The 15,485-nt window shown below is 46.9% G+C and overlaps 8 protein-coding genes across 8 annotated transcripts; 4 read left to right on the forward strand and 4 right to left on the reverse strand.

Annotated features, from left to right (window-relative positions):
- Positions 1 to 137: 137 nt before the first annotated feature.
- Positions 138 to 1,327, reverse strand: MGYG_07611 (hypothetical protein; the record flags this gene model as incomplete). The annotated part of the gene is made up of 5 exons (XM_003170319.1): positions 138 to 230; positions 294 to 911; positions 977 to 1,106; positions 1,174 to 1,248; positions 1,311 to 1,327. 5 exons carry the CDS (start codon positions 1,325 to 1,327, stop codon positions 138 to 140), a joined length of 933 nt encoding a protein of 310 aa, XP_003170367.1.
- A 426-nt stretch (positions 1,328 to 1,753) lies between these two features.
- MGYG_07612 (WD repeat-containing protein 82) lies at positions 1,754 to 2,972 on the forward strand (the record flags this gene model as incomplete). Its single annotated transcript, XM_003170320.1, has 3 exons — positions 1,754 to 1,831; positions 1,904 to 2,132; positions 2,191 to 2,972. The coding sequence occupies 3 exons, from the start codon at positions 1,754 to 1,756 to the stop codon at positions 2,970 to 2,972; spliced, it is 1,089 nt and encodes a 362-aa protein (XP_003170368.1).
- A 57-nt stretch (positions 2,973 to 3,029) lies between these two features.
- MGYG_07613 (hypothetical protein) lies at positions 3,030 to 4,787 on the reverse strand (the record flags this gene model as incomplete). The annotated part of the gene is made up of 1 exon (XM_003170321.1): positions 3,030 to 4,787. The coding sequence occupies one exon, from the start codon at positions 4,785 to 4,787 to the stop codon at positions 3,030 to 3,032; it is 1,758 nt and encodes a 585-aa protein (XP_003170369.1).
- Positions 4,788 to 5,265: 478 nt separating this feature from the next.
- Positions 5,266 to 7,215, reverse strand: MGYG_07614 (integral membrane protein Ptm1; the record flags this gene model as incomplete). The annotated part of the gene is made up of 7 exons (XM_003170322.1): positions 5,266 to 5,526; positions 5,578 to 6,188; positions 6,242 to 6,316; positions 6,367 to 6,407; positions 6,467 to 6,795; positions 6,874 to 7,068; positions 7,141 to 7,215. 7 exons carry the CDS (start codon positions 7,213 to 7,215, stop codon positions 5,266 to 5,268), a joined length of 1,587 nt encoding a protein of 528 aa, XP_003170370.1.
- A 574-nt stretch (positions 7,216 to 7,789) lies between these two features.
- Positions 7,790 to 8,803, forward strand: MGYG_07615 (hypothetical protein; the record flags this gene model as incomplete). The annotated part of the gene is made up of 1 exon (XM_003170323.1): positions 7,790 to 8,803. The coding sequence occupies one exon, from the start codon at positions 7,790 to 7,792 to the stop codon at positions 8,801 to 8,803; it is 1,014 nt and encodes a 337-aa protein (XP_003170371.1).
- A 365-nt stretch (positions 8,804 to 9,168) lies between these two features.
- MGYG_07616 (hypothetical protein) lies at positions 9,169 to 10,011 on the reverse strand (the record flags this gene model as incomplete). Its single annotated transcript, XM_003170324.1, has 3 exons — positions 9,169 to 9,577; positions 9,653 to 9,861; positions 9,937 to 10,011. The coding sequence occupies 3 exons, from the start codon at positions 10,009 to 10,011 to the stop codon at positions 9,169 to 9,171; spliced, it is 693 nt and encodes a 230-aa protein (XP_003170372.1).
- An 846-nt stretch (positions 10,012 to 10,857) lies between these two features.
- MGYG_07617 (mRNA-decapping enzyme 2) lies at positions 10,858 to 13,549 on the forward strand (the record flags this gene model as incomplete). Its single annotated transcript, XM_003170325.1, has 2 exons — positions 10,858 to 10,888; positions 10,953 to 13,549. The coding sequence occupies 2 exons, from the start codon at positions 10,858 to 10,860 to the stop codon at positions 13,547 to 13,549; spliced, it is 2,628 nt and encodes an 875-aa protein (XP_003170373.1).
- A 609-nt stretch (positions 13,550 to 14,158) lies between these two features.
- On the forward strand, positions 14,159 to 15,382 carry MGYG_07618 (hypothetical protein; the record flags this gene model as incomplete). The annotated part of the gene is made up of 1 exon (XM_003170326.1): positions 14,159 to 15,382. One exon carries the CDS (start codon positions 14,159 to 14,161, stop codon positions 15,380 to 15,382), a length of 1,224 nt encoding a protein of 407 aa, XP_003170374.1.
- Between the last annotated feature and the right edge of the window lie 103 nt (positions 15,383 to 15,485).

Here is a 15,485-nt window from a genome sequence, read left to right on the forward strand (position 1 = left end):
CTTTTTGATACCAAGGCAAATTATCTAGTCTATGTTGTCCTCCAAGAAATCTATTTCGATGAAACGCTCTCCCAGACGAAGCATACGGTCTATATTTACATAAAGGAAACGCGAATATACAGATAGGACAAAACTACCTATATCCAGGCCTTTACGGACTCTGGAAGGAAAGTATCTTCAGCTTTACGCATGATCTTATAACATTGCTCCATGAATGTCAGTGTCAATACCTTGGAGAATTCCATGTTAGTAAATATACTGCGAAGTGTGAGAGGTGTATGCAAGAGGCCTACCGTATGAGGTACTACACGAGCAAGATGTGCGGAGACACCCTTGTAAATGGCAAACAGGCCCTCGGCCTTGATCGTCTTCTTGACACAGTCAAAAACGCCATTGTACAGGTTGCCGGTTTGGTTATACATTCGGGACATAATAGTGTCTGGAGGGTGCATAGCAATACAGACCACAACACCACTGACAGCACTACTGGCAAGGTGAAGGGGGAGCCCCTCTTCCATTCCAAGATGGCGTATCAAGTTTCGCTTCGCAAAGAAGTATGTAGGTAGTTGAACGGAGCTACCGAAACCCGTTCGGATCATAGAAGCCATAGCACCACGGTATAATCCTGGTACGCCCTCGCTAGCGAAGATCTTTCGTAGTCCATCCGTCGAGCCCTTGTAGTTGTGCTGCGTGCCAACTGGAAGAATTGGAGAGTAAGATTGTAGTCTTGTCTTGACTAGGAAAAACGGCGAGGCAACGGCAGCGCCGATAACGCCGGAGGTGGCTCCGGAGAAAACGTTTATAGCCATGGACTGGGTCTTTGGGTCGTCATAGAAAGAAGTGGTGAGACTTTTGCGAATCGGTTCGTAAAAAGAGAGACGACAGCCGTTGAGCAGAAGTTGGTATGTATACTGCATATACAGATTTGGATCAGCTACCGTATCGTTATAGATATATTTCTAGATATAGATCGTACCGCTGCGTCAAGGCCACGGAGTAGACCTCGGGGACCTTCGTTCTTTAGAATGACGGTGATTCCGTGGAAAACACCCTTGTATTGCCTAGCAACATTTTGCTTTGCCTGCAACTCTCCTTGCAATTGCAATCTTTTCCGCTTTATCATTAGCCTCCGCGAACCTCAACGAGCAATTGGTACAGCGGCCGACATATTACCGAATCTTTACAGTTTCAAAGCTGTGTGTCAGGGTGACGGCACCACAAGCGGCAAGACCACCAGCAAGGAATGCTCTATAGTCAAATTGAAAGTCAGCTGATGGCATCAAGCAATTGGTTTTTCATAACAGACCTACCCGGTAGCGGTGGACATCGTTGTTCCTTACACCCGATATCCTCTTGGGGTAATTGGGTAAAGGTACGGGGAAGTTGAGCGGAGAGGGGTCTTCAAATGAGAGAGAGAAAGAGAGATTATTAGTAAGTAACCCGCAGCCACATCAACATAGTCCCTTATTCCGCTCAATGGCAATGTCAAACGTTAGGAGGAAAAAGAGTCTGGGGCAGAAGAAGAAGATGAAGCAATGTCAACACTTTAAAATCGGCGTCTCAATTGAAAATTCCAGCGTATCAGCTGGGATTACTAATAAAGTTTGATGAAACTGTTTCGGGTTTCGGATCAATATTTATCCTCAATGATTATATAAGCAAAGTGTTCTTTATCAAACTCAAACTTCCATGAAGCTATCGAAATATAAACGCAAGGCACATAACCCGAGCAGTGATTGTGGAAGTGGTGAATATGGCGGAAACAACAGCGACACCGACACAGCCGGTAGAGAAGGTATCGGATGTGATAAAGAATTATAGACCTGCGAAGGTAAGTTGATAGTTACCACTGGCTTTGGAAGCTCTCGCATAGTTTTAACAATTGGTGGTTTTTTCTTTCCAGGCATTCAAAGGTAACCCAAAAGCTGATAAGCAAGTCAATGTCACTTCGCTGGACTTTGATGATCAGGGCGACTATCTAGTTGCGTCCGGCGACGATGAAATGATCCAGGTTTTCGACGTGAAGGAGGGGAAATCCACGAAGACTGTTCCCAGCAAGAAGTATGGCGTACACCTTGCTAGGTTTACCCATCACTCACGGCAGATTCTTCATGCTAGTACAAAGCTCGACGGTGTGTACTGCTATATTTCACACATGTTTGTCTGGGCTGGGGTGCTGACGCGAGGTAGATTCACTCCGATTACTCGACCTTCACAACGAGAGCTACCTTCGGTATTTCACTGGCCATACGGATAAAGTGGTTTCCCTCGCCGTGTCTCCCGGGACCGATGCATTCCTATCTTGCTCCAAAGATGATACCGTTGCTTTTTGGGATCTTAACTCCAGGAATGCTCAGGGTAAACTCAAGCTGGCTACTCCGTACCTTGCGGCATTCGACCCGTCCGGAAGTGTCATTGCTATCGCTTCACAATCTACTTCATTTGTCCTATTATATGATTTCCGAAACTATGACAAAGCACCTTTCGCGTCATTTGATCTCTCCCCTCTTGAAGATAGATATACCCCAACTACCAAAGGGCGTGCCTGGACCCGTCTGGAATTCTCCAATGATGGGAAAAGTCTACTAATCGGGACGGATTACCATGGCCATTTCGTTCTTGATGCATTTGAGGGTCACCTAAAGGCTTTTTTGGTTGGTAAGCAAGGACCGACGGGCCGTGCCGCGCCAGTTTCTACAACTGGGAAGCCCCCAGGCCAAGGGGACGTATGTTTCACCCCCGATGGGCGATATGCAATAGGAGGCGCGGGAGAGCAGCCGGATACATTGGTCTGGGATCTACATCAACCTCCAGATGCAAAATTTTTCCTTGAACCAATGACCCACCTACCTTACTATCGGTCACGGACTACGCTAGTTCAGACAAACCCTCGATACAACATGTTTGCAACAGCGGATAAGGAAATCGTTTTCTGGCTCCCAGAAGACCCTGCAAAAATGCCTGAAAAGTGAATTATGTGCTGCACCATATATCATCGTATACTGTCGTTTTGAACGCTACCAATACGTCTATATAGCTCTGCTACTATCTTTACCAATCAGACTGCGAGCAGTATCACATACCCACACTGTCGGGCCGCAAACCTCATCATCATCACCACGCTGCTCCTCAATCCAGGTCTCGATCTGTTTTACCACAGTTCGGTTACTTGATATTGTTGTTAACTCAGCGGCCCATCCATATAGGAACACACTTCGATTAATATCGCTCAGGTTTTGTGCAATCTTTCTCGCAATAAATGGAAGAGAGCCGTCTTTCCAACCACGATCAATGTCACTCTGAGCATCCACCACTTTGATAGGAAGTTTCCAGTCTAGCGGGATGGTATAGTCGGACAGATTTTGAAACTTGGATATGAGGGTTTCCCTGTCAGGGACATCTTCAGCCTCTCCCATCAATAGCCTAGTACGCTCCTTTTCTCTGGGCGTCCCTATTGTCTCTACAATCTCTCGCATTCTCTTTGCTGCCCTTGTAGTGCAGACCAGGTTCCTGTCTCCTGCAGCAGGCCATAATTCAGACAACAGCAACGGTTTCTCGGCCTCGAGCTCGATTTGGCGGTTAATAGCCGGGTGGTATGATGGCATACACTCAAGGTCTCGTGCGTGAGACAGATCAGACACAAATGCCAGCAATAAAGTGCAATCAACGTTCAAGGTTGATGTCATAGGTGGGAAAGGGCTAGGAAGAAGCGATGAAAACATGGTGGCTGCATCATCAATAGCCTTGTTGACGGGTTCGTTCCTGTTTACCACAAAGTCAAGACCGGATGTCTCAGCGGTACCACATTCGACGGTAACGCCAACCGTACGGACTTTACGAATGATCTTATCAATTTCTGCAACCTGTCCTTCCACTATCTTAGGCAGGACCAGCCTGACACGCGGATGTTTATACCTGACCCGTACCTCTGCGGCTGCTTTCTTCATGTCAACAGCCAACTTTAGTAATTCGATCATGTCATCTTCGTCTTCACTATCATAGGCGTCTATGCCGGATATCGACGCGACATTACTCCCATCATCGTCATCTTCTGAGCCTGAATTCAAACCGATCTCCCATCCCTGCTTTGCAAGGTCAAAGAGCAGTCTATTTGGTGTGACGGTTGATACTTTAACCCACTCTTCACCATTGTCAGCTACAATGTCAATTAAAACACCTCGCTTGCGCATTTTAGGGGTGGCCTCTTCCGCCCCTGGCTTGAAGCGGGGTTCAATTCTTAGTTCAGCAATATCTGCTTCCAGGTCTTTATAATCCCTCTGCGTGCCACGATCTTTTTCAGGCTTGTAAAAATAGAATTTCTTGTTGAGAGATATAAGCCCCGTGCAGCTCGTCTTTGCGGTTCTCCACACGTTGGCGTAAAATGGGAAGTTCGACGACCGTAACGAATGCACCACTTTTGATTCCGCCTGACCTAGGTATTCCTCATCACTGTACTCGCCATCCTCTTCGTTGCCACTGGCTTGACCTTGTATCCTAATATCCGTTTTATCTTGCTGAACTCTGGAGGCGTCCTCCGCATCTTCAGCAGCGGCTTCATCAGCTCTTGCGGCCAATCTTTGTAGTGATTTCAGCTCTGACTGGACGATGGATTTGAATTGTCGTAGCTCAACCAGATTTGGCTTTCCTAGAGCTACAAGGTATGCCTGAAATGAAGAGATCTCCGAAAGTAATTTATTGCATTCTTCAAGCAAAGACGATGCTAATTCCTGACTGTTTTGGGGCCGGTTCACCGGACTCTGCGGTTTCATGGCCGTCAGATTCTCCATAATAACAATAAGCGACGTAGGTGTATACAAAAGCGTGGAAAAGAGGGACAGACGCACTGTAGACGGAGGAAGAGGTATCAACAACTGGTTGTGATGTAAGTAGATGTTGAGTGACTCCTATCTTTCCATAATTGGACGATAACAATCCACAACTTTCCATGGTCACGTGGCGATAAGCCGCGGGTCCATGTAAATAATGATTGAAGATAGCAAGAACAACCGAGAGCCTCCTTAGTAAATATCAATTCTTTAACTGATGATAGTACAAAAAGAACCAAAAAGCAAAAGGGGGATGTAACGATGATACACAAACAAGAGATGCAACCTAGTAGTGGAAAATACAAGAAGAAAAGTAGGAAATCGGGGGACTCATAGGGATAAAAAATAAAAACAAAACATCCCCCTGGATTATCTCCCAAAGTACTGTGCCTCGTACAATGGTATTAAAAAGTCATAGGTACTGCTCTGAGGTATTCTCTTAATCATCTTTGCGTATCAACTTCTTCCTATCAGTTGAGTTTCGTGGAGACACGTCGTCATCGGACCACCGGTCCACATCGTCCCCAACAGCGAATATAGTCTCTCCATCGAGGGAATGACGGGCTTGAGAGCCGTTATTTCCCTGTGTACCTGCAGGGGGTCGGCTGTTGCCACGCCCATTTGGATTCTCAACTGCATCTTCCTCATCCAGGGAGCTAGTAACAGAGCGAATTTCGAAGCCGTCATCATCTTGAGCAAGCTGTGGAAAAATTTAGTAGATGATACCATTTAGAAAGGTTATGGATCTTACCTCATCACTCATAGCAAACCGTTTATTGTTGGCAGTGGGCCTCCACAAGTACGATATGTATGCGATATTGAACAGATAAACAATGTTAAGCCAGCCATCCAGAACAAACCATCTGCTCTTCCACTGAGCAGGAATCAAATCAGATACGTTTGTGCTAGCAAACACGAATGAATTGATGAAGAAGAATGCAAAGATAACAATTATGCTGCCCAGAAGGCACCACCAAAGTTTCTTATACATCATTGCCTTCACGTGCTGCTTTCTACTAATGAGGTCCTTCATGGTGGCACTTAAGGAGTTGAGGGTCCAGACATAAAATGCGGTCAGAGAGCCTGCGAGCGGAAGAACAACAAGAAGTACTAGCGGGCCGGCGCTATCTGGGGTAATAGAGAGACTGGCAACGGAGTATATCACTCCAAAGACGAAGTGAGTAATGGCGAGAATACGGACGTAAATCATGGTTCGACCAAGGGAGGGTTTCACGACTCCGTAGCCCATGCAGACAATGAGCAGCAGGAAAAAGGAGAACGAATTGCGTCCTGCACTTAAGATGGACACAATGACCATTAGAACCTTGCAAACGGCATTCGTACCGTACCGGTTTTGGTAGTCTACGTTGAATTAGTACTAATGAGTACAATTGGAGATCTGTGCTTATACATACCGTAGAAACCCCATGTGATTAGTTGTTCGACAACTAAGAAGACGATGATTGCGGTGATATAGTTCTGTACAGGTACTATTGATATATTAGAGCAAATTCCAGAGAAATGGGTAGACCTTACTCACAGATATCATGGCGGTGCTGAGCGTATAGGAAACCCCAGAATCTAGACAAAATGTGTCAGAGAAGACTAAAGTTGAGCTTCGAAGTAATCGGGGAACATACACTCCCATCAGGGCATATAGTATGGTCAAACCACCGTAGAACGCTAATTTTGGAACTTGTGTGGCAGGCAGTTCTCCGTAGGCGTTTCTGAAGGTTACAACTCCTTCGTATTCCATATCCGTATAGGGGTAAGTAGTAACACAGTAAAATCCAGTCTTCGACACTGGGTACTTTATCGGTTTAGGGTCGCTCATGTTTATGGCAAGGGAGACGAGGGGGGATTTTGCTCTCTCGGTGGCATTTTCCGCAAGGATAAATGAGCCTATTTCCTTTTCGGTGCAGAGCTTCGCCTCGACACTCGGGGGACCGCATATCAGCTTTTTTTGTATCTATTTTCGGTTAGTAACAAGGTACAAAGTAGAACGCAACATTCCTTATAATTGTATTTCCAGGGAGGATATAAATACCGATCCATCCTTCGCTGTCAAGTCACGTCCGATCAAGGCTTCATCTTTCCATTCAAATATCGCCAAGCTCATAATCGGGTCTTTCTTGTCCTTGACGGCCTCCATCCGCAGCAAGATAAATGGGTTGATATCACCGCCCCAGGCCTTCTTCCCGTACATTCCAGAGCATTGTTGTCGATTAACATTGTCCTGTGCCTAAGCGTTCAGTCGTCAGCGTCGGGGCATGAACTAACAGAAAAGCCATATATGACTGCATTGATGACTTACTAGTTTAACATCGTTTGAAAACACGCCAGTTGCGAATAAGGCACCCAGCCAAAAGGCGCTATGCTGCCACCGCATGATTCCGGCTCACGTTATCTGATTAATTTCCAGCGGTAATGGTCAGAAAAACGCCCTTGAACCCGTCAAGGGCTTGGGCAATATCGAATATAAGTTAGTCGAGATGGTCTTTGTCCCTTGCCACAATGCTCATCATGCAGCGCGCGACAGTAGGCTCAGTTGTAGCGGCAAATGCTGAAGCCTTTCGAAGGTGACAACTTTTAAAGCTTTAAACGTTGCGATGTTTGGGCAAAAGGAGTATGACGTAAGCAGAAACCTCGGAATAACACTCAGAGTAATTAGTTAAACTCAAAAGCTTTTTTTTTTCGCCTTATCTTGACATTTCTTAGATGGAGTTTGAGGGGAGAACACTGCCTGATTTTATTTGATTTATCATTTTCATTTTATAAATGCAGATTAACATGGATAGTTGTGTTGATTGTAAGAGAGAGCCAGCGTGCCTGGCTACTCGAAAACGCAATTTATGCCGGTAGGTGTCCTGCTATATATTGTCAACGGTGTGCGGGGGTGATGGCTGACCACTGTCAAAAGAGAATGTTTTATTAAATTTATTCATACAAAGGCTCGGAAGAGAATGGATAAGTATAAAGACGGGCCAAAAGACAGGCAGCCGACCCTCCTTTTACCGCTGTCGTTCGGTGTCTCATCACTATCGCTGCTTCATCTACTAGATGACCAGCTCGCGCACCAACGAGGGAACGAATATAAACGCGTCCCCTACAAACTACATGTCGTATCCGTGAAGTCGCCTACATTAAATCCCCCCGAGGAGTCAAAATATACCAGGCTAGAATGTTTGAGGACTGCATTCCCGGAGCACACCTTCACGGAAATCCCTTTGCATTCTATCTTCCGCTACGACAAGAATGTGGCAGAGTTTATGTTGCAACATTCCGCCAGGAGAGAAATAAATGACCCATCCATATCAGACGAGGACCGGCTCGAGGTATTCCGCGCTTCACTTTCCACAGCAACTTCTCGAGCAGATTTTGATGGTGTACTGCTGAGAAAGTTGGTTGTTGCCTTTGCGATCTCTGAAGGCTGTGATGGTGTTCTCTGGGGGGATTCAGACACTCGGCTTGCGGCAAAAACTCTGGCGGGTGTTGCAAATGGCAGAGGGACTGCCTTGCCGTGGGAGGTATGTGATGGCCCTACTCCGTGGGGAGTACATTTTACATTTCCTGTCAGGGATATTTTCAAGTCGGAACTAGTACAGTATGCGTCCGTCCGGTTCCCCGATATACTCTCAAAGATAGGGTCAAAGGAACCCAAAGTTTCCAATGAGCAGGCAACAAAGAACATGTCTATCAGCGACTTGATGACGCAGTACGTTGAACAGCAGGGAGAGAAGTACCCAGGCGTCATGGCAAACATTGTACGAACAATCGATAAGCTACAGCCGCCGCAATCACATACTGGGCTACAATGTGTTTACTGTGGAGTGCCATTAGAATCAACCCAGATGGATCCAGCAACTCTCAGCATACTTGAAGAGCGAGATCTCTTAGGTGATAAGGATGTGAAAACCAATCCTACCTGTTATGGCTGCGCTAGGACCTTTCTTGATTTCAAACAACCAGCTCCTTAAGTCTAATAGCTTAAAGTGACAGGCATAACTCAGGGTTATAATGCGAATTCCTTGGCCACTAGAATCGCAGCAAACACACCCTGTGAACAGGGCTATGGGCATATTAGACTGAGAAAGTGGTAAAGCTCCAACTGCCTTGACCAAGCACTAAGTTCGGATCTCAGATGGCAGGTCTAGTTATGGGGAACCGATGGGTAGAGGCCAAATCTAAACCCTCTGAGCCTATTGAAAGCAACAGCATTTATGGAAGAACAAATTAAAGGTTATATAGGTGGTATCTCAAAAAAAGAAGGACATGCTTGCAATAAAAGCACGAAAACAGAAACAATATGAAGAGACCGCAGTATATCCAGTCCGAAAAGAATCTATCGCCGATGGGATCGTGATGTGTTTGATCGCCGGTTCTCCCTAGGCAATCTTGCAGGTGAAGGCCTCTGGGGTTCGTCGTGGTGCATAGGTGGCTCGGTGTTAGTGCGGCGCACCGACGGTCTTCGGCCGCCTGAAGTAACCACCGTCCGGTTTCCCTCTTCAAGCCGCGCCAAGTTATCTTGACCCTTTTCTTTCAGGTAGCGCTCTAGCAGTACCGCATTTCGGGTATTGCATTTATATAGCGCGTCTATGAGATCACCGAGAAAGGGGATTAATCCGATAACGAAATCGAAAAAGACGTTGAACACCATTTGTAATTGAATATTCGTCGGTAGCCCGCCCTCGACCTGTCTGCATGTCATGACCACCATCAACGCAAAGAGCGCATCGACAACGTCTCCAAATCTACATTGGAAATGACAATGTTAGCCATATGTATATTATGAACGGGAGAGAGAGCGAGGAAACGAGTTTTCTTACGCAGGCACTAGGCCGATCACACTTCCCCATCCAAACCGTATTCCGCAAAAGTTGCACAGAGAGAGGTCTAATCTGTATGCTCGTCTTTTGACCTTTGTGAGGATCTTTGCATCATGAGCAGATATTCCTTCTGGGGCAGCCCTGCGGCGCTTTTTCATCTTTTGCTGCCCAAACATGTTTGTAGCGGGCACACTTTCGAAGTAAGGGTCCTGTGTGAAAGAAGGGCATCTTGTTAGCATATCTGGAGTCGATGGTTAGATTGTGAATCGATGAAGCTAACTTACCTCCTTGCCGAAGTGGTTTTCAGCAGACTCCTTCAACACCCTCTTCGACAACGCTCCGATGATATAGGATGCCATGGTGACTAGATTTTGATGCTTGGGGCGAAAAGGGGCTCAGAGGAAGTGGGAGACGGAATTCTTGTGATTGCAATGGGGGAAGAAATTGTTGAATCAAGGGAACTGGAATATATAGGTGAAATGGAAACAAAAGAAGAAGGGATAAAGCAACGAGCGGATTGGGTAGAATGAAACGGTCTTTGGCTGCTCCCGGCGGTTAGCTGGTGAATGCGATCGGTCAAGCTGTTAGTTAGCGCCCCTTGACCAGCATCCAGAGCAATCAGCGCAAGGGATAGAACATATTGACCCTTGGAGAGGGAGCTGTATAAATAAATCTCACTCGCACCATGGGGCAGTGTCAGAGAACCTGGATGCGGAGTGCCCGGCGCGCAATCCTATTGACTGATTCAACTTGCAGCGGACGTTCTCCTGGCGGCAAACAAGAAACGCATCAAAGAGAGCTCGACGTCATAACGCTTGAATGACTAAGCAGAAATAAACATTTTCACCAGCCACATATGTGGCTGAGCAGAGTGAGGCGCGGACATAGTTACATAAGCAACGCCTGAACTGCGACCAACAACTTCGAGGACGAAGCAACAAGGAAAAAAAGCGAAGAAGAGGTGGAAATAAACAGAAACATCGACCATTTTCGTCGCGAGATCTGTTCTGCATCGACTAGCGGACCCTATTTTTCCACTGTCTCTGCGCAAGTGAATCCGTTGTTGAGGCAAGGCTAGGTTTCACTTGTAGCTGGCTGGCTCGTAAGCTTATACAGCTCAGCAACGTCTTCCGACTTCGAGCCGGGACTTACGCCCACACCATCACAGTTTGAACGCCCGGGAATGCATTATTGCCCTAGGAGCCATGACAGAAATAAATATGCGACTAGAGGACTGTAAGGAGTGCTACCGGACAAAGTCTCTGGTTCGTGGAGAACAAACTGATACGTTTATTTACAGGGCTGGATGACCTATGCGTTCGGTTCATTGTAAACCTCCCCAGAGAAGAGCTCGAGTCCGTTGAGCGAATATGTTTCCAAGTCGAAGAAGCTCAGTGGTTCTATGAGGACTTTATCCGGCCACTCGATCCAAACCTGCCGTCTCTCAAACTTCGCGAGTTTGCACTTCGCATCTTTCAACACTGCCCTCTGATGTCGCAATGGTCCCATTATCATCATTCAACTGCATTCTCCGAATTTTTGGCATACAAGACAAGAGTCCCTGTGCGTGGAGCTATTCTTCTCAATCAAGAGATGGATGAGGTCGTGCTCGTCAAAGGCTGGAAGAAAGGCGCAAACTGGTCGTTCCCTCGTGGTAAAATAAACAAGGAAGAGAAGGATCTGGACTGCGCTGTCCGAGAGGTCTTTGAAGAGACTGGCTTTGATATTAAAGCTTCTGGCCTTATTAAGGACGAGAAGAACGTTAAATACATCGAGATACCAATGCGTGAGCAGAATATGCGACTTTACGTACTTCGAGGAGTGCCTAAAAATACCCACTTCGAGCCTAGGACGCGAAAGGAAATCAGCAAGATAGAATGGTATAAGCTCTCCGATCTTCCGACTTTGAAGAAAAACAAGCAGCAGGAAAACGTGCCTTACCAAAATAATAATAAGTTCTACATGGTTGCGACGTTTCTAGGCCCTCTCAAAAAGTGGATTGCGAAACAGAGGAAGCTGGACCAGGCCCGGATCTCACATCCCCATATGATCATTCAGGAGGAGTTGGGTGGAGCGATAATCACAGAAGATGAAGGAGTTGAAGACCACCAGGACATCACTGGAGGGTATCCGGCACATCATGTTCCAAGCATGCCAACTCTACCACCTGTTCATTCAGATTTACCCGAAGTGTCTGCGCCACTTGATCCCACTATTCATTTGAAACGCCTGCTTAACATTGGATCAGTTGCTCCTGCCACTCATAGCAAGCAACCCGACTCTGACCATCAACAACAACAGCAACAGCATATTTCGAATATTGATAAAGGGAATGCCCTCCTACAATTACTTAGGAAAGGGTCTGAAGCACATCCTCCCGAACATCCACCTCTTGCGCCCATACCAGTACATCCTAGCAGAGCACTTCCGACTGTACACTCGCAGCAAACAACACCACAGCCAACTCCCGGTCAGGCCGTTGCCCCTCCCCCAACACACCTTGACTTCGGAAACCAGTACTTGCAACACCCACAGAACCAAACAGACAACCAACAGCTATATAACTATTTGGAACGGAAACCTGCCGCCCGACCCCAGGACGGCTATGTAGGGCAAACACCTCACCAAGCATCCCATGAGCCAGCTAAACCGCCCTTCACTGCTTATCCGCCACCGTTGCGTCAAATTGGCCCGCAACCACCATCCCACAGCACTCAGCATATAACCCCGCCTTACCACCGTACTGGAGATCCTCAGTTTGTCTCGGATCCCCAAAAACTGCAATCAAACATGCCCTCTGTACCTCCAGCACATGCGCTACCTTTGCCAAAACTTAACAGTCACTCACTTGCGCTGCTTAGTGTTTTCAAAGGTGATAGCCTTAAGAACACTGTAACAATTCCAGGCTCCATATCTACACCGTCAGTTGAAGCATTTAAACAAGAGGATGCAAAAGCTCAACACAAAAGTCAACTCCTGGAAATGTTAAAGCAGCCGAGTAACTCATATTCTCAAAACGGTGGCAGTTTGCACCTGCCAGACCGTGCTGAACTTGCGACTCAGAACAGCCCGAGGATTCAGGGACAATCAGGGATGCAGCCTCCAGGCCTATCTTTAAGCAGTCAAGTCAAGGCCCCAGTGATATTGCAAAACCCGCATCGACCCAGGACTCCTACTCAGCCTACTGTAGGGAAGACAGGAGCCACCTTGTCCGCACCCTTGAATCTTCCTAACTTTGAAGGGATCGCCAAGTCACCACGCAGCCCACGCAGCCCACGCAGGGAGAAGAAACACGCCCCCGCCCAAACATCAATGGCGAAGCCAAATATCAGAATCCTCCCTCGCCCAGCGTCAAACAACAATGAGGGTATACCGCAGACGGTGAAAGTTCATAGCCCGTCTCCCGCTCCGCCTAGACCTAACGTCAAGCTTTCAGAGGTAACAAAACCGTTCAAGCCCAAGATTCTTCGTCGTCCGGACAAGGATAATCTTGATGCATACCTTCCTACTTCTACGGTTACTGTGAGTGCTTTCTCAAAGCCTGAGCCACTGCCGGTCAGCGACGATGACGTGGTGCAGAATACCCAGCCACAGCCTCAATTCGATCAACGGCCAAGCCAATCGACTGCTCAAAAAGAAGCACTCCTTTCCCTTTTCAACAAAGACCCCTCTTCTCAACCCATTGGTGAAAAGCAGGATATCACGACACATACTAAATCTCCAGTCCTCGTATCTCCTCCATTCTCAACCCTCATCAGCCCTACTACTGATCCACTCAACAGCCCGAAAGAAACTACCAGGGGAAGTGGGTTTGAGAAACAGAGTAGTGTGGCGTCTTCTTCTAATCAGGCGTTTTTACTTGGATATCTAGAAGGGGTTGCCATGGGCAAGAAATAGGCATGAGATGTAGGAGAGTTTATCTCTTGGTTTGGCTATCTCCCATGCTATGTACTTATTTAAGGACTCCTGTGAATTGGAAGGCCTGACCGGCAACTACCCCTTTTAATATCAGGATGAAGATACTACGCCATGGTTATGGAGCATTGACCCTCTGAAATAATTGAAAGTACCAACTTCCTCGGCCGTGTGGTCGATCACAAATCCTGGAGTCTTGGTTTGAAGTAAGCCCTGGTGGCTGAATATAAGCTGAGATCATGGCGCAAGCTGTATTCATCAAACTTAGCTTCCAACCTCTATCATACTATAGTTAAACAGGTATAGGGAAGTTTCTTCTTCTACCTAATGGTTAGATGGTTCGTGGTAGATTGCAACTGCGTAGGCTGCAATTGTCAAGGAGGATGCCGCTAGTTTAACCGGTATAAATAGTAGTTTAATGTTGTGCTGTTGCAGTGCATTTATGTTGCTGTTTTGGGGCTAGTTCCAACCCAGACATTCCAAGGTTGCTAGCTAGATAAGATTGATAAGATTTGGTTAAAGGGCAAGGAAATGTTTAAACCTAACAACAACTCAATTATCCAAACCACCGCTCGTCGATAGAGTACTGAAATGGTACAAGGCCTTTCGTCAAGCCCTATTTGCGGGCGATGCCTGCTGCAGGCACGTCGTCAGCTATCAAGAACCCGGAAATACTCTCAAATACGCCACAATCACTCCAACCCTCCGGCACCACCTCCCTCCGGCTATTCGAACCTAAACAATCGGTCTCTCATTTCCCTCTCCGGAGTCGATAGTACGGGTTTCCTTCAGGGCTTGATAACACGAAACCTCTCGGTTCCGAAGAACTCTCCTCCGGTTACCTCTCCATTCTACGCAGCCTTCCTTAACTCCCAAGGAAGAATCCTAAACGATGTGTTCATATACCCGTTTCAAACTGCCAATTCCGCTGCAGGTGAAATGGAGTATCTAATTGAAGTGGATAAGGAGACCTCTGGAAGTTTGCTTAAACATTTTAAGAGACACAAGCTTCGTTCAAAGCTGAAGTTTCGGGCACTTGATGAGGGAGAGCGAAGCGTTTGGTCGCTTTGGGACGATGGAAACACCTGGCACGAGAATGAGGCCTTTAAAGAAAACAATATAATTGCATGCCCTGATGGCCGAGCACCGGGTATGGGATACAGAGTCATTGCCAGTGGGGATAAACTACCCTCGCGATTCATAGAAGCCTTTCCCGGCGACGAAACTTCGATCCAGGCATACACGCTACGCCGAATACTGCAAGGTGTTGGAGAGGGGCAGGCTGAAATGGCTCGAGAATCTGCCTTACCCATGGACAGCAATATAGATATCATGAATGGCATTGACTTCCGAAAGGGCTGCTATGTTGGTCAAGAATTAACCATTCGTACCCACCATAGGGGTGTAGTACGCAAGAGAATTCTACCAGTCCAGCTTTATGATTCTACGCTAGAACCACCCACTTCAGATACTCCAGTTTACAATCCGGACACCAATATAACTCTACCGCCTTTCGGGATTGAAGCGAATATTTCGAAAGTCGGTGCCAGTAAGGGCAGAAGTGCAGGCAAGTTCCTTAATGGTATCGGAAATGTTGGGCTGGCTGTTTGTCGACTAGAGATTATGACGGACATTACCTTAACTGGTGAATCAACTCAGTATGACCCGAGCCAGGAGTTCAAAATAACTTGGGATTCATCTGAAGTGGGCAGCGTGCAGAATGCGGACCAACCCAAGGTAAAGGCCTTCGTTCCCTCATGGATCAAAGAATACATTATTAGCGGCGGTGCGCGACATCATCAACCGAAGGCATAAAGGAAGCCAGATATGGAAGAAATGGAGACAGATATTACGTCAACTACCATTTGAGATCTCAAGTGCGGGATAGAAAGCTGTGATAGGGCCTGTATTTTTTTTT

The sequence above is a fragment of the Nannizzia gypsea genome, genomic scaffold (genome assembly GCF_000150975.2).
Source record: "Nannizzia gypsea CBS 118893 supercont1.7 genomic scaffold, whole genome shotgun sequence".
Classification (NCBI taxonomy): Eukaryota; Fungi; Ascomycota; class Eurotiomycetes; order Onygenales; family Arthrodermataceae; genus Nannizzia; species Nannizzia gypsea.